The sequence below is a fragment of the Aythya marila genome (assembly GCF_965140915.1).
Source record: "Aythya marila genome assembly, chromosome: 6".
Lineage (NCBI taxonomy): Eukaryota > Metazoa > Chordata > Aves > Anseriformes > Anatidae > Aythya > Aythya marila.
Window position 1 is genome coordinate 19,737,347 of NC_139047.1, and position 23,793 is coordinate 19,761,139.

At 39.1% G+C, this 23,793-nt stretch overlaps 1 protein-coding gene across 2 annotated transcripts in view; it reads right to left on the reverse strand.

Annotated features, from left to right (window-relative positions):
* The window catches only part of CERS6 (ceramide synthase 6), a 120,992-nt gene that overhangs the window by 70,635 nt on the left and 26,564 nt on the right, over window positions 1-23,793 (reverse strand). For both annotated transcript variants that reach the window (XM_082763391.1, XM_082763390.1), the window contains exons 2-3: window positions 16,446-16,551; window positions 14,084-14,214 (exon numbers count right to left, since the gene is read on the reverse strand). In XM_082763391.1, the coding sequence (XP_082619517.1) occupies window positions 14,084-14,214; window positions 16,446-16,551 (237 nt within the window). The remainder of the gene's footprint in view (window positions 1-14,083; window positions 14,215-16,445; window positions 16,552-23,793) is intronic.

The following is a 23,793-nucleotide window of genomic DNA, read 5'->3' on the forward strand; positions in this document are numbered from 1 at the left end:
GGTAATCTCACAAGTCACCTACATTTTCTAAAAAAGCCCTTCACTTTCCCTGCAGCAATCACAACAGACACTGTGTCCCACTCTTTTTCAGTTTTAGAGTAATAAAAACTTAAAAACTTCCAAACTGCATTTGCTTTTCCAACCTGGATGATTCTGTGCTTTTTGCCTAGTAATGTTGTCTGAGCCATGATGACCAACATATATCCATAAGACAACTTTTGTGACAGGTAATTATCATTTTAGACCACATTATACTACCTGTTTCCATTTTTTTTTCTCATGTTGAAAGTTACTTTCCTCCAGCATTATATCATTTGCTTCAGATTAGTTCTTAACCCACTAAAACAAGTGCTGGACAATTACTGGTATTGATCTTGATGTTTCTCACCTCTACTTGCACTGTGTGCATCTTCTTGCTGAGGCCACTGCCAGTATCCTCTCAGTCATAGGCCACTGCTTGCCTTTTTTGTGGTGAGCAGTACTCCTGTGTCACCTACCTTACAGTTCTGGATATACATGGATGCTATGCCTATATATTAAAAGTATATAAGCATAAAAAATATTCTGCCAAGTCAAAAATTTATTTCCATGTAGATATAAGGGAAATCTTTCTATAAATGCATTTTGATTGACAGCCATACAAATGCAGCATTAAGCAGGCATTACTTTGACCCAGGTCAGTTTAGAGCTTTCAGCTTTTATTAAAGAAAACGGAGGGGGAAAACAAAAGAGAACTGTATATCATAAGCTGCCACACTAGCTTGCAAACTATTTAAATTTTAAGCAAATAATCAGTTCAGCTTCCTCCAAAGAGCATGAAAATACTTTATCAGACAACTTGCTAACACAGAAAGCAATGTAGTTAAGTGCCTGTAAAGAAAAAATATTAAACATTGTGGAAGCTAATTCTCCTCTGTAATTGCATCTCCGTGAACAGATGCACATAGTCCACGTATCTACAAAATGAAAGGTAATCAAATGCAGCAGAAAACCGTGTGACAACTTAAATAAGAAGGAGAACAGAGAAGTAAGGACTTGCATGCCAATTCACTGACTGCTGCATATAAAATAAAAACTTACTGCCACTACCGTTCAGAGTGCAAGATATTTTGATACGTGTTGATTGTGACTAGCAACCCATAGAGAACAGGTAAGTCATACTCAAATTTCTGTTTAGTGGTAGAGACTGAAAAATACCAAGTAAGTCTGTACAATTTGTAATCTCCTACGGAAGAGAAGAACTTGCTACAAAAGCCATCTCTGGGAACCTCCAGCTGGGCCAAATCTGTGTGGTTTCAGTGTAAAGTTGGCAAATAACATTTACCAGTTCTACACATGCAGAACAGCTAATAAGTCTAAAGACAGCAGAAATCGAGTAAAAATGGTACCTGAATTGTCCTTTTTATTAAATGAAAATAAGAGTAAGACTTATTCTGGATGGTTATCTGGTGGATATCTGCATTTACTCATAAAGCAAAGATCTACATCCACATGAGAATGGAAGATTTATTCTGAAACTGACAATCTCTCTCCGGGAATAAATACTTGTTTTAATGTGTTTCATAAAGTTACTACTGCCTAAGCTAATATTGGTCATGCCACTTTCATACCGTGAATATGTAAAAGGTCAAACTAAAGCATAGTTTGGACTGGTAGAAAAAAAAAAAAAAAAAAAAAAAAAAGAAAAAGAAAATATCGTAGTCAGAAAAGAACTATAACTTTCTAAGAAAAGAGGAAGCAATATGGAGGAACAAAGTATAAGGCAAATATTGCGCAATAATCATTAACTAATCACTAAGACATATGATGGAAACAAACATCAAACATACAGGATGAAAGTAATGAAAAGAGAAGAATGCTGTGAAAGGGAGGGAAGGAGGTAAGTGTTTTTGCTGTCTTCCCCCCTTCCATACAGCTGTTATACTTTTAAAGGCAATATCGCAATTAAATAAAGAACTGACGAGCATCATTATGGATTTGAGAAGTGAATAGGACCTTCACTTAATAGATAATAACTATTCTACACTATTTGCTATGCTACTTTGGCAATAATGGTTTTATTATTGAAAATTACATTTCAGAGAAATAAAAAGCCTTCAAAGTTTAGAAGTAATAAAATATATTTTTAAATCCAGTCTATGTTCCAACTCACAAGTCAAGAAAAAAATCAGAGGTGACAGTAATTTAGGAACTAGAGATATCAGTACCTGAAAACTACCACTTAGAAGAGATCAGTATCACAGACAAGCACACTAACAAATGATGAGGGAAAAGAAGCCCAAAGCTTCATATGCAACAAGAGAGACAAACTGACAGAAATCCTGGTACTGAATTCTCCAAAGATCTTCCCCAAATCATCAAAAATCAGTTTTTAAGCCCTGTGATTCTCATCCCACCTACCAGGCATAAGAAGCAGTCTTGAAGTCTGCAGCATCCCAGACTCAGCCTGTACTTCCCTTGTGGCTCTTCTGAAAAATCCCAGGTCTGTCTAGGCGTTCTTTCACTTTCAAGCCACTATCTGAGACATTTGACAACTTCATTTAAAACTGAGACTGACTAAAGAGGCAGCCTCATCCACCATCAAGAGACGGACAATTTAAGGCACACAGAACATAAGAAACAAGCAGCTACTGCAGTCTGTGCAGTTTGCCTCTACTTGTCTTTAATTACCATACTGAAGTTGTGATTTTGATCTAGTATACACAGTAACTAAAACTTTGGGAAGATTTATTTAATTTCCATAACATAGAATAATGATGAGCACACACAAACCACAAGAGAAAAGAAATCTAGTTAATTTATTATAACCTTGCTTAACGTGCAGTGATAATGTTAAGCGATGGTATCTTTGGAGGGCTAGCATATCAGTTAATTTAAATTTTTAATTTTATTTAAAAATGTGTCACAGAAGGCAATAAAAGTACGGAAATCAAAGTTTTAAGTAATCCAATTTGAGGGAAGAGGGGAATTTCATAAAATTCAAAATGAAAAGTGCTTACAGCACAACCTAGAAATACAGTGAGCATAATCTGACGAACCAGCATGGTCATCTTCACCTGCTTGCTCCAGCAGAACAGCAAGGGGAGGGGTCTGATGATTCCCGACACCTAACCAGTGTCTGGGCACAGAGACACCCTGAGACCCAGCTGAGACACAGACCCAGTATTTTTCTATTCAAAATTGAGAAATAAGGATAGAAGGATTAGATAGAGGTTGTAAACATACTCATAGGAACAGCTATTCAACAGAAATGCAGTCATTCTCTTAGCCACTGTTAATCTAAGCACTTATAAACAGCTGACAGCAGGGAGAGATGCACTTGTGGCACCCATGGCATACCCTATCCTGCTCCACCAGCCCACGTCCTCCTGCCTGGCTGCACCAGAAGGGGCCAGCGGCTGCAACAAAAACCCCTTCTCCCTCCTCTGCTGCACCAAAACTTGAGCTTTCCCATTTGATGCGAGTACTGCCACAGGGTGACATTTAACTCCCATGAGCTCACTGTGCAGCCAAGCCAATGCAGGCAACGGGCAGGTGAGAACACAGGTCAGGAAGGGACCTTTACAGCTTATGAGAGCAGCAGCGATAGCCTGTGCTGCTAAATGACAGTTGGAGCCAGCCTGTGCAACTACACTACAAGCCACTGAGAGAAAGCATCAGCATAAAAGCACACAACAAAACCATAAAAGAATATATAATTTAGCTACTCAGGCCCGCCTGGCCATCAAAGAAGTGTGAATAGTCCAAAGCCTGAGAATATAGATGCTCCCAGAGGCAAAGCTGGAGGCATAAACCCACTGTAAATCACAGAACTGCCGGCTGTGACGCCCAGTCTGGGCATCTGGAAGCATGAGTGCTGAGCAAGCTGTGCATTGGAGAGGAGGCACAGGCGTGATATTCAGTCCTGATTCATCAGAGAGCAAGTGTTAGGGCAGGATTAAAATTGTTCTCAGTGGCCGCACAGTGTACTCATGACTTTAAATCAGGACTGCTTGTTTTGCCAGCCATTAAATTATTCACGTGTTCAGGACCTTGTATTGGGTTTATGTGGCAAGGTTTTGATAGCAGGGGTGGTGCAAGGTGGCCTGTGTGAGAAGAGAATGCCCCAGAAGGGACCTGCTGCTGGCCAGAGCTTGAGCCAGTGAGCAGTGCTGGCTGTGCCCCTGTGAGAGCAGATTTAAGAAAGGGAAAAAACTGCTGGGCAACTGCAGCTGGGATAGAGTAAGAAAATAGGAAACAGCCCTGCAGACCCCAAAGTCAGTTCAGAAGGAGGGCAGGAGGTGCTCCAGAGCAAAGTTCCCATGTGGCCTGTGGAGAGGCCCACAGAGGAGCAGACTTCCAGTTTGCTTTCAGTTTCTTGCTGCTATAGCCTGTTTGTTACAGGCAATACATAAATCTCCCTATGCTGAACCTGTTTTGCCCATGATGGTAATTGGTGAGCAATCTCCCTGTCCTTATCTCAACCCTTACACCCCTTCTGATTGTATTTTCACCTGGTTTTCCCTTGAGGAGGGGGGACTGAGATGGCAGTTGTGGTGGAGTTCAGTTCCCCATCAGAGTAAAACAACTACAGGCCTCAGGCTAAAAATTACTACATTTTATGTAACTCAAGGCAACAAGCACTGTCTTAGCCTCTCTCTCTCTCTGAGAGGGAAGCCATCAGTGAGCCAGCTCTGGATCGCATGTGAAAAAGAATATTTACACTAAATGAAAAGGCTTCATCAATACCCTTCCGCACTGTCTTCAAACGTGGCTTAGGGAAACAAATTCCACTCAGCGTACCCTGCTACCAGACAAATGAGTCAGTACCATACAGAGCTATTCAGTGTTATTCTCAAGGAGCAACATCTCACGCTGATGTAATATGGAGCAGGATTTTTCTCGTAGCTTTTTATAGCCATACATGACTCTACGCCTTTTTGCACCAATAGTTTTGCTGACACATGAGACTCAGTATAATTGCCCCATTCTCTTTTACCTCATATTAGACCTTGTATTCAAGCTCTCTGTTTTTTCTCTGTGATGCTATTAGATATAACACCAAGAGAAAAACATTTCCTTGACTGTATCAATCCCATCATCCAGATGTAAATCTTACAGATAAAATAGCAGTACTTTACACAGATCACAATTACAAGACTGTCTTTACTTCTTTCTACACTGTAGTTGCCACTTGCTAGATGACTTCAATTAGAGTCTCCTTTTTGGCAACCATGACTCATCTCAACTTCCCTGCTGCTACCTGCAGCTATAATAAACCCTTCAGGCACCCAGTGAAGGTCATGTTTTCCCTGTTCCAGAACAATTTCATGGACTCCAACTCCCTCCACATCTCACTGAAAGCCTGTGTCCTCCCTCACCCACCTGCCTCGCAAATCTGGCTCTGCCAACACCTCAGCTCGTACTCCTTGCTATGCCCTTTGTTTGGCCAACACAGTTTGCTTTCATGGCTCTTCTCTCCCTTACCTCCACACTCCATTTTTAGCATGCATGATACTCTGCAGTTAAAAAAAATTAGTCTTCACAACTGATTTTGATGCAAACTATGGCTACAATTTATTTATCAGCACAATACTGAATATTCTAGTTGCTGAAGTAAATACAGCCATCTCTTTAATTACAAATTACTGCTGACTTACTGCCTCAGGAGAGCAATGAATACCATGAAAGAAACATGAAATCCTGTTTAATTACTCAGGGTGTGAAAAACTGTTTTCACTATTCAGTTTTGTACATGCTTCTTCCCTTTCTTGATTAAGTATTGCCTGGTTCTTCCACTGTGTGACAGGTAGTTGCTGTTTCTTTTCTTCGTACAAATCATCATTTCTGTATGTTTTTATCTTTTACTAAGGCAACCCTCGCACTTCTTCTATTGTCTCTGATCTCCTGCACAATCCTTTTAGTATCTATGCAGTCACTGTCCTGCTATTTGCATCTGCAAAGCACAATACTTTCATGCTACATCTAATGAAAATTCTAATTAAAAACATCAGTGGAAGAGTTTGGTCTGCTCACACCAGTCTAGCTGTACACTGGGGAATGGTGACAGGCAACCCATCTCTTTAGGATTCAGCAACAGTAATTATATTCCCTTCAAAGACAACTTTTCTTGAGCATTATCAGAGTTAGCCTTTGCTGCTAACACTAACACCAACATTAAATCCACATCATCTGATGTATGAATCCTTTCACAGACATTTTACAGAGTTCAAGGTTGCAGAAGACCAACTAGCTTGGAGTGGTTCACATCCACAGTGCTCTGAGCTGGAACACTGGATAGCAAGTGCCCAGGATTTCCATTACATTGATAGGAAATATAGCTCCAAAGTGTGGGGGTTGTGGGTTTAGGCTTTTGTTTTTCTGCTATTTCTGCCCTGCAAGAAGGATCACAGTTTCACAGATAGCGAGACTGATGTATTGCATCTTGCCAACATAGTGCTTTTATAGCCTGACACTAAGCATGTGCTGCATGCCCTATGGCACAACGCGGAGGCACTAGCCCTGCCTGGATAACAAGACTATCCCAGCTGGAAGAGTCAGATTTGGCAAGTTTTATATACATATCATCTGTCTAGAGCAAAGCCTGGAGCAAATTATCTTTTCAATGAATTATCCTTTCAGTAGTGCCTGCATTTCCTTTTGGCAGGAGGTAGCAGCATCACTACAGAAAGTGAGTCCAGTAGTACACCAGTGTTCACAAAGTGAAGACCATTGGAGATAAGACCTCTGGGGAAGAGAATGAAGGTGCACCCTGATTTTTCAGCTTTGTTTCTATTGCGAAGACAAAGATAATTAAAAAAAAAAAACAGTAACTGAGACCTGAGACTTTCAAGTTGGTATTTTTTGAAAGACACATCACAAAAACTGTATTAGATGAAACTCACACCTTTGATAAAAACAAAAATGGATTATTGGTATTAATTAATATTCTTCTTTCTCCAGCATTTTTACAATAGACATCACACATCATGTTTCTTACTCCCTTCTTCTACCAGTTAAAAAAAAAAACAACAACAAACAAACAAAAACAACAAATGAGAACACCCTTCCTCCATTAATAGCATTTTATGGCTATTTAAGAGGTACCAATTTACCTTTACCAGCAGCTTTATGGCATACAAGCTATCAGGAGAAATTGACATGAAGTTCCCATATATGAAGTTCTACTTAGTTACATGATATTCATTAAAGGAAAAAATAATTAATATATATTGAGAGACCTTCAGAAAACACTATTAAAGTGCTTTTTATTTGTGAAGGCTGTCAGACACAACCTTTAATGGTTTGTCAAGGGTAACTAGTACAAAACAATAAGGATGCCACATGGAAAAATCACAACTGTGGACTGGGGGATAAAATAAAAATTAAAAAAAAAAAAAAAAATCACACCACAAAGACAAAAACAAAACAAGCAAAGTGTTGATTTATACTAAATTATAGGGATCTCTCAGATTACTCATTTGAAAAAGGGCATATTCTTTTACAAGGACAGATCATGTAGCAGTTCCTTCTCTCTCCTTTTGATGTAATAAGGTTGGCACAATTAGAGTGTACTGACAGCAACAGTAAACAGTAACACTGAAAAGCTTCTCCAAAATAAAGTAGGATGCCTCAAAATTTAATTTGCGAAGTGCTACACTTTGGTAAATTGATTGAAAGAAAAATCTGTGTTCACGCTGCCTTGCCTAGACCTGATACTCATGTAGGTTAAAAGAAGCTAGCTTGGGCAACTTTTCAGCTTGACATTAACTCTCAGTGCAACTGGGTCATTCACAGAAGCTCAGAAATAATGAGTTTCCCTCGCTCCCTCTTAACAGCACTGTTTTAACAGGTTGGCATTCTGAGTTAGCAGCTTTGGAGAAACGACCTTGTTGCTTTACCTGAGAGAAAGCACTCACTTCTTTGGGCTATAAGCCCAGATACTGTGCTTAAAGGAATAATCCTCCTCTTACCCCTCCTGCTCAATTCCTTTTGTTGTAAGGCCATGGGAAATAAAAAAAATAAATCAATCAACTGCATTAAGAGAGATGTACAGACATCACGCAATTATTTTGACACTACTACCAGAACTACAAAGTAGTTGCTCCAGTATCATAACAGTCTTTGTGAAAGGCTGATGGGTATTTCCATCAGGGTCACAGAAATCTCTGAAATACTGAAAAGAAGCCAAAAAGTTAAGGATCAGCAATAAAAATATGCAAATGACTCAACTCTTCACTTGTATAAACGTTGATCAGTTCTATTAACTGCTTCAGCACAAAGTGGCCCAGAAAGAATAAATTGTATTAATTAGTATCTTTCAGTACTATGGCTCATTGCAGTTTCCTACTGCCACTTCACAAAAAGTTCCAGAAACTTTGGATTTTCCTCAATGCTTTCTCTTTCAGGCAAGACTGCTCTGCTATAATCATCTACCAGAAGTACCACCTGTAGCAGGAACACCTGGCTGCAGCACACAGCTCACTGCTGGAAGTTAGAGGGAGAGGGAGGAGCAGAACTATGTATCTGCCCAGTTAGAAATAGTAATAATCCAGGATAGCATGAAAAAATCTCTGCCTTTTTGTCAACATACTACATAGACATGCAATTTCTACCAAGCAGCTTGTTGAGCTACCAGTGCTTTGGATCTCCTGAACAGACCAGGGCAGCAGTGGAGAGGTTCTGCCCAGCATCCATGACAGCATGGAGGAACAGCCACTCCTGCCCCATGGAAACCCGCAGAGGAAGGCAAAGGAGATTTGATAGCTCTATGCCATTAAACAGCAACTATCACACTTTCCTGTCATGTCATGGTTAACTAACAGAACCCTTCTACTCCTTAAAGTCAGGTTTAAAAAACAAAATGTCTAATCTGTGGGCTAACTTCAAATACCAGCTTTCAGGCGGAGTTATCCTTACTGCTGTCCTTACGAATTCCTTTACTCACAACCGCAGATCTAAGCTTCCATTTCACTCGAGTAGACAGTGCACCCAGTAAGGTAGAAGAAACAGATTTTAATACTGGTAATTTGTTAGTGACTTCAGTGGCTACATATCTGCAGAGCCTGGCTCCCTCAAGAGATGTGAAATACTTAATCACCTCCAAGTACACCTTAAATACATATACATGCAATCCACTCATTGCACATCGAGAATAAGGAGTTGTCCCATACATATGCATCAGCAGCAAATCATCTGCTCATGCTGGCCGAATCCTATCTATCCAAGTCACCTTGTCAGTGGCCAATAATAATAAGAAAAAAAATTATAAAAGAAACCTGAAATCAGTGAGTGTAGTAGCATCTGGTCCACATGGCCACCCAATGCACTGCTTCCTCCATGATGTCTAAACATTCAGGCAATTTACAAATTCTACTAATTCCTGCAGCAGGTAACAACCTGAGAAACTTCCAAGGAAGAAACCTTGGGTTTCTCCAAAGAAGGACCCCAAGTCATCTTAAGATGCCTGCAAATATGAAAAGCTAGACATATGACAGTGGCCGAATTCCTTCCCATTTTGGGTGTATGCTTTGTATTCACACTTAGAAGCCATTCATCCCAGGGGAGCAGCACTGCTTTCCAGACATCCCCCATTCTCTTTTCTAGTTGTGAAACACTGGTCAGTTCTCTGTTGCATGTAGCACTGAAGCAGCAGAAAATCTGTATTGACAACTCTGAATTAAATGGACCCATAATATCATTTACCACTTCTTCTTGCTTGTATCTCAAAGATCACTGTATTCAGCAGTGTTCTGTAGTTGACTTAAGTGGGCCTGAGGCCACTCAAAATTTGGAGCTAGAAGATTTTTGATGCCTATTTGTTTTCTAGTGCTTTACTGCTACACACAAAAGAATTCATCAGTCTGTGCTTTATGTGCTTTGTTAAGATTTATATCAGCACAGTTCAGAATTTCAACAACCAAGCAGCTGTCTCAATTTCTTTCCCTTGCATAGTTATTTTTCTAGTGCAATTCTGCGGAAGAGAATTACCCTGCTAGTGAAGAAAAGCAATAAGACCAAGAATTTGCAAAACAGCCCACAAAATTTTCACAAATGTGCACAAGTGAAAAAGTATTCTATATTGTATATATCTCTCTATACACATAAACACGTACACAGATAGATACATACAGCAATCTTCCCCCCCAAAACATGCACAAACAGTTTCACTTCCCTGGGAAAAGGGTATGTTCTGTCTAGGAGGCGAGATAGAGACTCTTATTTCACCTACATCAAAACTAAGTCACCCCACTTACAGATACTTTACTATCCAAACTTCCTCTACACAAATATGTTTAGAAAAATAAATGAAAATCTTTAGCTCATCAGTCAGCACGCTTCCATGTTTTCACATGCAGACTGCTGCATCAACTCAAAAAATACTCTTGGACGTATCTATCTGCCAGCTCCTCCTTGGAAACCATGCAAATATCTCTAATAAGCAGCTTTGGACAGCAAGGGAGGGGAACACGATGCTTGTTCTTTCTATGCTATTTAGTCTTTGAGAAAAGCAGACATGCCTAGGCACTGGCAGTGTGAGCAGCAGCAGCACAACAGACTGAAGCGGCCAAGAACCTAGAAGTCACTTGGAAATCACCACTGTATTGTCTTTCAGACATATTAACAAAGATATTCGTGTGCCCTGCATTCTGTCTGACAGTCACCAAAGTTACCATTCAAGGTATTCCAGGCATTACATTGTCCCAGTTGTCCGTAGCATACCTCAAAGCCTTTTTTCCATGAGCTTATTCCATGCCTGGAATTCCCATTCTTCTATATTCAGATGTAACATTCTCCCTTAAGACATTTTTGGGAACTTGCTCTCCATTAATGGCTAGTCTTTTTTTTTTTTTTTCCTTAAATATATTTGTGCCAGAATTATGCTCCAGATGAGTCCGTAGAGCATTTGGACCAATTTATGCCACCCACCTATAAGCAGATCAATAGTCCTCTGCAGAAACAACTTTTAGCCTTGTAAAGTACTGCAGATACTCTCCATGAATAACATACAAATTACACAAGCCTTAGAAAAGATTCAAGGTAATCCACTTGGTGTTTTCTGATGTGCCGCATGCTTAAAGAGCAGAGTACAAGGTTCTTCCCCTCCTCTTGTTAAGGAGGAAGCTTGTTCTTTCTTGATGTTAGGCTACACTATGAGGACAGAGACAAAGGAATAAAAAGCAGTAGAAATGCACAGCAGTAGAAAAGTCCACTGTGCACAGTTTGCCAGTTCTTCTCCTTTATTCATCTTGGATCTATCAAGTGAAGAAAGCAGAAAAACTGTCTATATTCCCAATGAGAAAGAAACATTATGCACAGACTCACTCCTGTAGCTGCTACCTGAGCATTACAATCTGAAGTTGTACAAGGTGGGTGTCTTTTCCAGTGACTACAAACATCCTACTGCTAACTCCAAGTTTCATTTCAGAACCATCAAATCCTTGAGAAACAACCTATCAACTTGCTGGTAAAATAAACCTCTGCACCCCATTTATTACTGCCTTTCTGAATAACACTGGATAATGAATCATCACCCGCTGATACCATCTATTTCATGTTTTGTATAGGTACGTATCACCATAACATCTGAAGCAGGTACATGATGCCATTGAAGTCTCACTATCAGCGGATTCCACAGCTCCAATAACCAAGTGGCACCTTCACTTGAAAGAGAAGGTTGAGACAAAACTGAGGTGACTGCTGGTTAAGGTCACTGCAAAGTCATTTGTTTTCACAACAAGACTGTTGCACAGGCAGTGCCTACAGACATATTACTATGTTTTTCTTCATATAGCTACCACATGCTAATTCCCAGGACATATGATAAAACCCAGGAAAAAAGAATTATTTGATTTTTGTTTTGGGAAAAAAAAAAAAAAAAAAGTGTAGATTTTGAAGCTGCTCTGCACTCTGTTTAGGACCATAACTGAAATACCTTGGGGGGGGGGTGAAAATGGGATAGGGAAATTGAGAAATCTGGGGCAAGAGAAATAAGAGAAATCTAGTGAAAAAGTTACTGTTGTAGTCTGTCTGGGTCTGGATCTTGGGTGTCATTCATGCCAGCTGAGTGCATTTATCATCAAATTTCACTGTCATCCTTTGCCCTTTTGAAACTCCTCTATGTAGTAACCAAGATATCCATTTGGCAAGAAAGATAAGGCAGTCAGAAACAGTCTGCATCCCCTCATGCATGTCTGTCTTCTCCTGTGCAACATGGAATAAGCCATTTTGTGCCTAAGGAACACTTTTACTAGCAGTAAATTGAACTGTCTGCTTGTAAAAAGAGTTGGAGCTCTTCTTAGGCAGCTCCACACTTGCTGTGGGTTCTGTCACTGTTCTCCCCAAGTCTTTGCCAATCAATTCAGCTGCCAGCAAAATGGAAGACTTCTCTGGAAGGACAACAGCAGCTCAACAACTGAAGGTGTGGGTGGGGATCACTGTTGCATTGTTTACGTTATGCCTGCTGGCTACTTACAGGCATGTTTTGCTCTCTGTCAGGGCTTCTGACCCTTCCACTGGTGCTCGAGTTACTGCAGGTTTGGAGTGCGGCCGTTCCTATCTCTGCCATGGGAACATGTGCTTCATGCACCCTAGAGCTCTGTAGCAGCTGTCCACACATGGATTCTTCATCCAAAATGTCACACAATTAACTACATGTGAAAAGGCTATTGGCCTTGAGCAGATCTGGATTTCTTTGCTCCAAAGATACTGCACCACATGTAGTGCCCTGATTTAACTAGACACCCGTTTCATAGCCATACTGAGGGGAGAAAAGGGGATCCCTGACTTCCTGGTGCTATTCCAACTAACTGCCACCAACTCCATCCAGCATGCATGACAGGACACCTGGTGGCACCTGCTATACTGCTGCAAATGCTATCAGGGCAATGCGCTCACACAGAGAGCAGCATGTTCTAGAGTAACAGTACTTGTGGAGCCCCAGAGGCAACTCCCCCTGCACCCTCTGCAAACCATGAGCTGAGAAAAGCTAACTATCCATTTCTTCTTCACACCAACTTGCTTCTTTCTGGAGATACAAGTATTGTCATTACTATTAAGTATACATCTTGCAGTAACGCCCAATGGGCCTCTCTAAATGAAGCTGGGACTTAATTCTTCCTGCAGAAGTTAATGGCACTCATTTCAGCTTGATTTCACCTTCCAGTTTGCATTCACAGCTCTTATCTACACACTTTTGCCATAATGTATGCCACAAAGAAATATATATACACACACACATACACATATATATACTTTTTTAAAAAAAATTATTTACTTGTAATTTTTAATGAAATCATGTAAAATTGTTTGGATTAAAAAAAAAAAGAAAAAAAAATAGATTTAAAATAACCAAGTTTCACTTTCAAATTTAAATAGGCTTCCTCTATTGGTGCTGACATTTCTGTCTAACACTTCTTTCCCAGCTAACAAAAAGCATAATAACTAGTTTTAAGCCAGCAATAACACGACTACTTGACCTCAGGGTATGATAAAGCCGATACTTGTTTATGGCATTATTTGCCAAGCCTCTTGATTTGGAGCATGTAAAACTTGCCTTAAATGCACAACCTTCCATATCAAAGGAAAAACATTACAGCAGTGCTGGAGGGCTGAGTCTTATAACTAATAAGTCTTTCAAAGAAACTAGCATTCTTTGTGTTTTAAGTTCAATACCTATCATTCCTCCTTTAAGAAAAACATGTAAATGTATTAAGTAGATTTAGTTTTTCACACTCTTTCAGTGCAGATTAAGTATTAGTGTGTTAAATCCAGTCAGCATGAAAATCTGACTCACAGACAATGGGGTCTGATTAGAAAAAAGAACTGTGTATAGATAACCAGTTTTGAAGAGCAGCTGGATTCTTGGAAGCAGTCCCTAGAAGTAAACCCTTGTAGGTGAAAAATAACTGCCCAAAGAAAGTGTAGGAGCCTCTAGTTTCTCAGAATTAAGTGCACTCAAGAAGCCGTGCTAGTAAAAGGGTCAAGCCCAGGATGAGAAAAACAAGGAAGGGCTTTTTGGCTTTTATTTTTATTGCTCCATTTCAGATCTCTGTCCAGCTGTACAGAGAAAGGAGAAAGACTGCTGTAAAGACAGTTTGCTTACATGCTCTCGCAGAACTTCGTAAGAGTACTGGGCTTTTCCTGGTTGCGTCTTTGTCGAAACCATCGTTGAATGCTGCGTACATCCCAGTCCAGCTGCTTGGAGAGCCCCTCCAGCCTCTTCTCATCCGGATGCTACAGAACAGAGAAGGATAAAAATTATTTCCTCTTCCCAATTGTGGTAATGCCACTTTTAATTTAGAACTGCTGTAACCACCTCCCAATGGCTTATAGACTGCTTGTCAGACAAATGGATGCATAGAAATAAAATGACAGAAATCTCTGCTGGCACATCCACACCAAAATATGTTTACGGTGACAGTATCTTATTGATATAAGAAGATTGACATATGCTGCCATATTGCATATTGGTTATTACTGATAAAAACTTACAGGGGGTAACTGGATGAAACCTTTCATGAAACTTGGGAAGTGATGGTAAGCAGAGGTTAAAATGACATATCTATCAAGCAGAGGGGCTTACAAATGCTCCTCTGCCTGCCACACAGTTTGTATATTCCAACCTTGGTCCCACTGTCAGTTGCAGAAGTGAAGATTTCTTGACTGACACAGAAAGAAGAGGATATATCCCATGTTTGTGCATATTAATGTTAAAAAATGAAGTAATTAAACAAAATGACAACTTCAAAAAGAAAATCACCTGGGAAACAAGGAATTTTTTTTTCTTTAAAATAGCTACACAGAATTATCCTCCAAAGCAGTAAATGTAAAACTCTCCTTCCATTCAAGTGGCTGTTCTCTGCAAATCAACATAAAGGCAAGGTAAAATAAAATGAATCTATTCTTAATTTGAATACTAAATAGAGAAGAGTGGAACAGGCCACATTTATGTATGGTACTGCATAAGGACAATCTACATATTCCTCCTGATTACTTTTTTTTTTTTTTTAATTAAGGAAAAGCCATCGGACAGTCTATTTTCTGGAGCTTTAGGTTTAGGTTTGTAAGCCAGTCAGATACATTGAAAAAGATACACATCTGCCACCACAAAGACGTTGTTAAATGTAGCAAAGGGTAAAGCAGCAGTCTTTGCCAGGGTGAAGTTTCCTCTATCAGTCTCCAGCAAAGAAGTCAGAAAGGAAAATAAAAGAACTAGCTGAGAAAAGGGGGAAGTTCTCAGAACTTCCCATCCCTTCTCAGAAATTATTATTTTTATTTACCTTTTAAGTGAATCAAAGTAGCCACTAAGTTTTCCAATGGAAAATTGAGAAAAGCTACTCTCACTGACTTTAAAAATCTAATTCTTCCTCCAGCTGAGTCAGGGAGAGAGCACACATGCTGTATCTTATAGAAATGAGGCATGCATCACTTTCTCTGAAAACAAGACAAAAATTGCACCAAGTGCTCTGATGATCTCAGCATAGGATAGGACGCAAAAAGAAGACATATTCATGGTGTATTTCACTGTCTCTGACATTGAACCCAATTTAGCCCTCTATTATCTTAATAGTTTCTGAAATTCTAGCTAATTAGTGTCTTTGCTGTGGTGTGCCCTGCTGCAGCCTGGAGCCAAGGTGGAACTGCCGAGTTTCTGCAAAAGAGAGGCTTCATCATTCAGGTCTTCACAGGCCTTTGCACTACAAAGAACTGTCTGTTGACTTTTTCAGGAGAAGCTAAAGGACGTTGCTTAGTGCTGTGTGAAAACTCAGACTACAGCAGAAGAATGGACAGGATGACAGGTTTAGCTGAAGATCTCGTACAACAGCAGCTGTAGAAACAGTGGCAAGCAGTGGCAAAAACCTCATTTTCTACAAAAAACAAACAAACAAACAAACAAAACAACGAACAACCTGCAATCTAGAATACCGTTCAGTCAGTTCTCCATACTTTTCTAGCTTTTCCCTCCAAATTCAAAGGACATTAATCACAAACGGCTAGGACAACAGTAAACCATCAGCACCCTGCTCTCAAGCAGTTGCCCTGGAAGGGGTAGCTTCAGAGTTTCATGGAATACACAGTAAGGTCCATCTTAGTATCTCATAATTTGCTCTTCATTCAAAACACACAAAAAAATCACCCTAACCAAAACAAAAAAAAAAAACAACAAGGATTCCATGGAACTTTCTAAAAGGGAGGAAACAAAATAAAAAAGTAGGTGGCCATACAGCACCTACGAAGTATTTCTGTAACTTTTTTTTTTTAAATCAAAAGCTTACAGGACACATCATGAAGGGCTGCACAACTGTTCAAGTTGGCATGCCAATGAAAACCTTGACACTTTAATGTTATGACATTAGCTGTAAAAATGGCAGTACTGAATTTAGAAGTTATATTCATTTTGTTCAGATGTGTTTTATAATACCATATCCCACTTTATAAGATAAATATTTAGGTAAATACTCTACCTTTGTAATGGCTGTGAAAACTTTTTCCAGGATAGCATTAGGTTGAGCTTTTTGTGGTCCATTAGCTTGGACTTTAAGGCCTAAGGCACACGGTTTAGCAATGAACCTACGAGAAACAGAAGAGTGAAAAAAGAATGTAAGTGAAATCCTTCAGTTATTTACTTCATTACTGTTATCAATCAATGACATATGGTAAATGTGCAAACATTATAACCCTGCCAACAAGAACCAATACTTAGCCTAACAGCTTAAAAGCAAGTTCATACAGGCGATTACATGACAAAATAAGTAACAGCACTTTGAAGGATGAAATGAACTCCACAGAGCACATGAAACTGGATTTTCTTTCATGTTGAAGAAAAAAAAAAAAAAAAAAAGCATAGAACAAAAGCATGAGAGGAATGCCTCCCAGAGAAGCACTGCCTAATGAAAAGAGCAGGGCAGCTTGCAGAGCTGAAGAGCACGTAATGTTCTCCTCCTCCAAATAAGGCCTTTTTCACAGATCAGTTTCCAGAGTAGCTAATGCCTTAGGACTCCTTTTGCATAGTGAAAATTCAAACACAGTCCTTAAAGGCAGCAAGCATTGAAGATGCCCAGTCAATACAATTTTCTGAACCATGAAGTTCAAATGATGTTGAGCCATGACTCAAAGACTTTGCTTAAAAAATAGATTTTCCTCTAAATTCTTATGCTCAAGCACAACACTGTCACAGATCCAAACACCAATCTATAAATTCAGCCAGTTTATAAACTAGGAATCTCTAACATATTTTAGAGATGAATTAAATAGCTTACACTCAAAGAAAACCACTCCATCCATTAAAAACTAAACTATTTGTAACTATGGGTCCCACTCTTGAATCCCCGAAGTCTAAGGGATTCACGTGTGGGATTAATAGCTACAAAGTCTTTGTAGGAATTCCATCCATATAGGCATAGTAAAGGAATCAGTAATATCTGTCAATAGCACCAGAGGTACCAGCCTCTGCACCACAGAAAAGCATGTGCAGATGTATTGAGGCTAACTCCTTTGAAAAGAAAGGAGAAGATACTGAGAGGAACACATCAGAATTTAACCTTACCCTCTGCTCACAAGCAGCAACTACTATAAAGAGTCACATCGTTGGAAAAATATACAGGAAAATTTGATGGGGAGTAGTAATTCAAGACACTACTTAAATAAATCATATTTATGCAGTACATGCCTGCCTATCTGTAAATTATTAAGGCTCAGATATATTGTTTTGTTCTTCATTTCTGTGGTGCCCAGCACAATAGGACTCAATCCATACAGCTGAAGAGGAACTAGGGTAAAATAAGGTTTACTGACTTCTAACAAGTGCATGCAGCTGCAGTGGTAACTGAAGTGAGAACTGGATCCCATTGTCCCCTGAAAACCATCAGTTTCCTAAACTTCTGCCATCTTTGAATTAAGTAATTCTTGATTTCACTTCAAAGATTTTATTTTGTTGAGACTTAATTTGCCACAGAGACAAAACTAACACACTAGTTAAGTAGCTCTGTGTTTATCCACCTGAATACAACCATGTGCTCTTCAAAATTATAATGTTCTTATACACATTCAAGCACCATTTTAAGTACTATTTTGAACTAAAATTGCTGCTTCTGCTGATTAAAGTGAAATATAAGCTCAGCATTTGCGTTATATGAAAATAAGCAATTTGTACACTAGCTAAGTAATATACAAGTTTCCAACTTAAAGTGCAAGAGATACATAAAACCTGCTTTTATTAAAATTGAAGGGACTTTTTTTCATCTCAAACTAGATGACAAAACAAAGTGAGAGTTGTATTCTTTAGTTCAACATGGACATATACAAATCAGAGTTGATCATTGCTGTTATCAGGTAATCAAAAAGGTGCAGCTGAGTAAGCTGTTAAAATGCACATAGAGTTTGAGTTTAGAAATTTACTTTTTAATTCTAAGGACTAGTAAAACACTTCCAGACATGTAACAGATACCAAGATTCTCAGTCCCTTTACATCCATGTTTTATACAAAAAGCTGAAAAAAACTCTTATCCTTCTGCTGATGGAAGGAATGTGATCATCATTCCTTTACTCCAATAAAAAGACATTTCCCTAAATATGCTAATTCAAAAGAAAAAAATAAAACTTTGAATTTGTTAAGGTCAAAAGCGGGTAGGAGAGTCCCTGCTAGAAAATTCTACCAGATGCAATTCCAACAAGCTTCATGCTGAGCTGATCTTCATTTAAACCTAAGCCCAGCTCTTGGGTCTGCTTAAATGCCATTCTTAAAATGACATGTCTTGCTAATGAAATGTGTAGAGAAACACAGGAGAAAGCACAGATAAGATTTAAGAGAGATTTTTGACTTTTCCTATGAAAACTTAAGCTTAAACTATACTTTGCAATATTTAAAATTGTTTTTCAAGGTTAAAATGAAACTTTTAAAGTATAATTTAATCAATAGGATCCAAAATTTCACACCAAACGTAAAAAGCATCATTATCATAATTCTCACTCAGCTTTCTGTAATAATTTAAATTGATTCATAATGAAACAAAAGTAGTGTTTGATACATGCACAAACAGAGCGTTTTGCCAAATGTTGTACTTCTTAAAAGCTTTACTCATTTTTTCCATTTCTTCTGCACTGTGGTATTCAATTCCCTAAACAGTCTTACTGAAACCCATGGGACTATTTATTGCATAAGGTATTGCAATTAAGAGGAAAGAAGTATTGTAGAAGAGTAAGGAGAGCAGAACTGAATATATTACCAGCTTTCCTCCCCACATGTAAATCTGAGCAAACACCACAGCAATCTCTCTCTTTCAACTGATTTCAGTGAAGCTGAATTGAAAGCTGGCATTCAATTACACACAAATTAAAAGGACAAATTTTTTTTTGCCAAACACAGCCCCATCCATTCCTTATCTAGAAATGAAATAACAAAACAAGCAAGGGAATTAAATTCAGAATTCAAGAACCTTTTTAAAGGCGGCCTCCTCATCCACTGTTTAAAGCCACATTTAAGAACAAAACCAAACCAAAAAAGCCACAGATGACCATTCAGGTAACACCGGGTACTTCAGAGTAACCAGGTGGAAGGTACTCTGCCCTTGCTGGCCTATAAATACCGTGCTGCCTGCCCAACCATGACAGGCATCTAGCAGCGGCCTGTACCTCCCAGAGGCAGCCACCACAGTTTGGACCCTGCCTGTAGTTCTCAACTATGTGGAGCAGAGACAGCGAGGCCTCATGCTCCACCCCAAACTTGGGAATTGTGTTTTCTCTATGAAGGACACAAGAAACCCTTCACAAAATAGCCCCCCATACATACTAGACCATAAAAAGGAGCAACATTTCACCAGAGGCAGGTAACTTTGATAAAGATACCATGCTGCCTTTCCAGCCTGCCCTTTAGCAAATGTCCACTAGACAAAGCCAGCCACCATTATGGCCTAATGAACACGGGGGAAGAAGAGAAGTAAAGAAACAAACTAGTTTTGCCCTGGTGGAAGGAGCTAAATGCCAGCTGGGTACAGTTTACTCCTTGAGGTGGCTATAGTGGGCACAATGCTGCATTTGAAGAAGTCCAAATCCCATGTCCTTTGATGCCAGCTGAAATGAAAACCCAAACCCTCGGACTCTTCAGAAGCCATTCCTACCCCTCTACACCAGACACACAGTTCCTTATGTTCATAAAATTACAGTTAATAATAAACTGGTTCCTCTTTCTTCATCTTCCACACCCTGTGAAAGTTCTCCCTTAGAAATAGGAATGGGTCAGACCCTGAATAAACACAAATAATTGTGGATGCATGAAACTGGAAACATAACTTTAATATCACAAATCAAATAACCTCAATAAAACAGTAAGGGAGATGCCTTCACTCAGAGTCAGTTTTATACTCCTTTATTGCATAGTCCAGCCTTACTAATTAATTACCATAACCCTTTTAGCTTACTGCTATTCATCTTGACAAATTACATCAAGTCCCAAAATTAACTAGGCATCTTAGTGTTGGCCCTCATAATCCTTTGAGGCTGATATTTATCAGCACTAGCAAAGTTTGCATTAAACAAATAATTCAAAGTGTCACAGGAAGCAGAAAAGTAAATTGATTTTTTTTTTCAACTCTGCATTTTACTATAAATCAGAAACCTACTGGTGATGTGTAATATTTGTCCCAAATCCTGTCAGAAACCTGCATATAGCAATCAAAAAGCATTTGGACAACGCTCTCAGACACATGGTCTCATTTTTGTGTGGTCCTGTGCGGAGCCAGGAGTTGGACTCAATGATCCTTTGGGTCTCTTCCAGCTCAGGATATTCTATGATATGGGGCCAAAGCGCATGCTCCATGCTGCAGTATGGCAAGATCAGATCCTTGCCACAGATTTGATTCAAACTCTCCCTTCAATTTAAGTAGAAAACAAGTATACATAGGCAATTATTCCGTAACATTACTAGGAGATTTTGGAGGTGCTTCAGTAAAACCAGTAGTCACATTGAGGGGGTGGAGCTGCTGGAGGGGAAGCAGAAGCGTTCCTAGCTCAAATGGATGTACAGAGATACATCCTTGAATTCTAGGAAGATAAGCAACTTCTTCATTAAGCCACTGGAAATACGCCTGCAGAGCCCTCCTGGATCACCAGGGTTTCCCTACCAGCAGGTCATCTGCTATTTCAGAGGTGACCAAGACAGTCACCCTTTGCAAATCCATGCTTGCCAGGTTCTCAGTAGCTTTGAAGAAGCTCACACCTCTGCAGTGCCTCCAACAGGTTAAGAGGCATCAGAGATTTTTTTAAAACAGCCTAAAAGGTCTGCAAGACTTTTCAGACAGCACCAAAAAAATTTATCAAGCTAGCTGAGCTAATGAATATGTGATTTAAGAAATGAAATACTATTAAGCAAAATTAACACATAAAGAAAATACTCAAACAACGGTTTGTCCTAAACATTCAGTTTAAGAAATATCAGTCTCAAAATAATTGACGATGATAGCTAGCACGTTATATATGTTAACCAGTTCAAAGCATGTTTGGATTCCTTCCCACTGCCTTTGAAGTGATAAAATTGTACTACTTTGCAATGCTTATTGGCCAAGTGTTTCTGCTCTATTTAGAGGCTCACTTGATTTCACCAAAATTTTTATCTCTAGAACAAAATAGCAAGAATACAGAAATTGAAAACCATAAACGTTGCTTCATTTTAATGCAATGTATTTCTTTTTAATAGGAAAACCAATAAAAAGCCCTTAACCCTTTCCTGTACGCAAAACTCCACCAGCTGATAAGAAAGGGACCCAGAAATCATGACCAGCCTTCCCCCTGCATTGCAGAATGAACAAAAATTTTACTACAGATTTTCATATATCTTTTCTACTATGGGAAGATACTTTACTACCTGCTCCTTGATTTTACCATACTGTCCTAATATAATCTTCCAAAAAGCTATTGAATGCATGTCCATGTATACAAAGTGATAAGGACAAAATTACCCATTCAAGAGAATCTAAATCAAGACTAGGTTCTTTGATGTAGATGCAAAATAATATTTTATACTTCTGCATTTAAAGTTGGCAAACCTAAATTAAGTTGCCATCATGAGGGACAGAACTGGAAGTCTTACAAGGCCCCAGACCCAGGAATAACTGCCAACAAAATAAAATTAGAACTTTATTTAAGTCATTAGCCTCCCCCTATCAGACAATAGAGCTGTCCCTCTATTTACATGCAATATATTTTGAATGTTGCTGTATGTTAAGTTTTTGAAAAGATGTTCAATTTTTAGTCGAAGTCTTTCAAGCTAACTGCACTGAGACAAGTGACCTGTCTGCTTCACAACCTCGAAATCTCTCCCAAGGTTTGCAAGCAAAGACTGACTTAATTTCAGTTTCTGACCTATTATTGTCATTTCTTAGTTTTGCATCAACCTTCTTATTTCTCCCAAGTCTTGTAAAACAATGATTTCTTCTGTCTAGATATGACACATTTTAATGGATATCAGGCTCTGAAAAATCATCCCATGAGTTAGAAAACAGTTTTCCATTAATGTTTTTCAAGCACAGACATCATGCTTCTTCCCTCACTTGAACAGTTTTATTCTGTGGCCAATTTCACTATGGAAGCCCACATACAAGATTTCATCAGTGCCAGTGACATACTTTATACACTTTTTTTTTTTTTTTTTTAATGCTGATCACAGCTTAATCCAGTCCATTTTGCCTTTTATTTTTGTTAAAAGTATGTCATCCTCTGAACAAACCGGTAGGATTACAGGCCTCTTATTACAGCCCAAATGTCAAAGAGGCCACCCATCACCTGCCGAACGATCTGCTTTCTGGGAAGGTATCTCAACCGGCTCAAAGCATCTGCACAAAAATGCTGAGACTGCTCCTATGTGAGCTGTGCTAATAGATCCAAGGAGTAACGAAGCTTCTGGACAGAACCCTGGCTACAAAGTCCCCACAAGCACTGAGAAAAAACATTTTTGCTTTAGTTCTCACAACCACAAAAACACTTGAGTTAGTTGCCAGCTGGTACACGAGGGGAGTACAATTTGGGAAAACTAAGGTGAATCAGAAGTGCACATGGCAACTCTGGGACATCTCCAAGAATAATGAACTCTAGTTTGAGCTAAGTGGTAAACTCTGACTACACACATACAGCATCTCTGTGAACCTGATAAAAACTCACTTTGACATAGGCACTGCTCAAGTTGTGCTTGCATAAGGGACTGCTGATGCTGGTAACGCAGCCAACTCTAAGCTGTATAATGAAAAAAAAATAAGTAACCTAATCCTGCAACTTAAACACATCCATCAAAACTCATTTTTTCCTACCAGTATATTTATAAATACCAGCAAATGCAGTTATAACCAGCAACAATTCCTCTCTGTGCTAACGATGTGCCCAATTTGGTTTTGAAGAGTTGGGCTCTCTTTTTGAACGTGATGCAGAACAAATTTTCCCAACTCATCTACTTCATGCTCCCTAAAGACAGGGGGAAAAATCATTTCAGGGACTAATGATTGAAACTGTCTAACTTGTTGGACATTGCTGTTTTTCAACAGCAATCTGAATATGCTCTAACCACAAGAATGAGCAGGAGCAGAAGAGACTTGTATCTGAGCAGATACTCAACAGATTTACTGCTACAAAACAAACAATTGCTGAGTTTGTTTTGTTATTTTTGTACAGCTGACCTATTTAATTCAGAAGTTACCTGTATTACTAACAACAACAACAAATCTTGACAGTTCTAGGACTAATTCAGTAGACAGGTCAGCCAGTCACTTCAGGATACCTTGCCCAGAACTGATTTTTCTTTCTGTTTCTCAACACAAACACGTTCTGCTG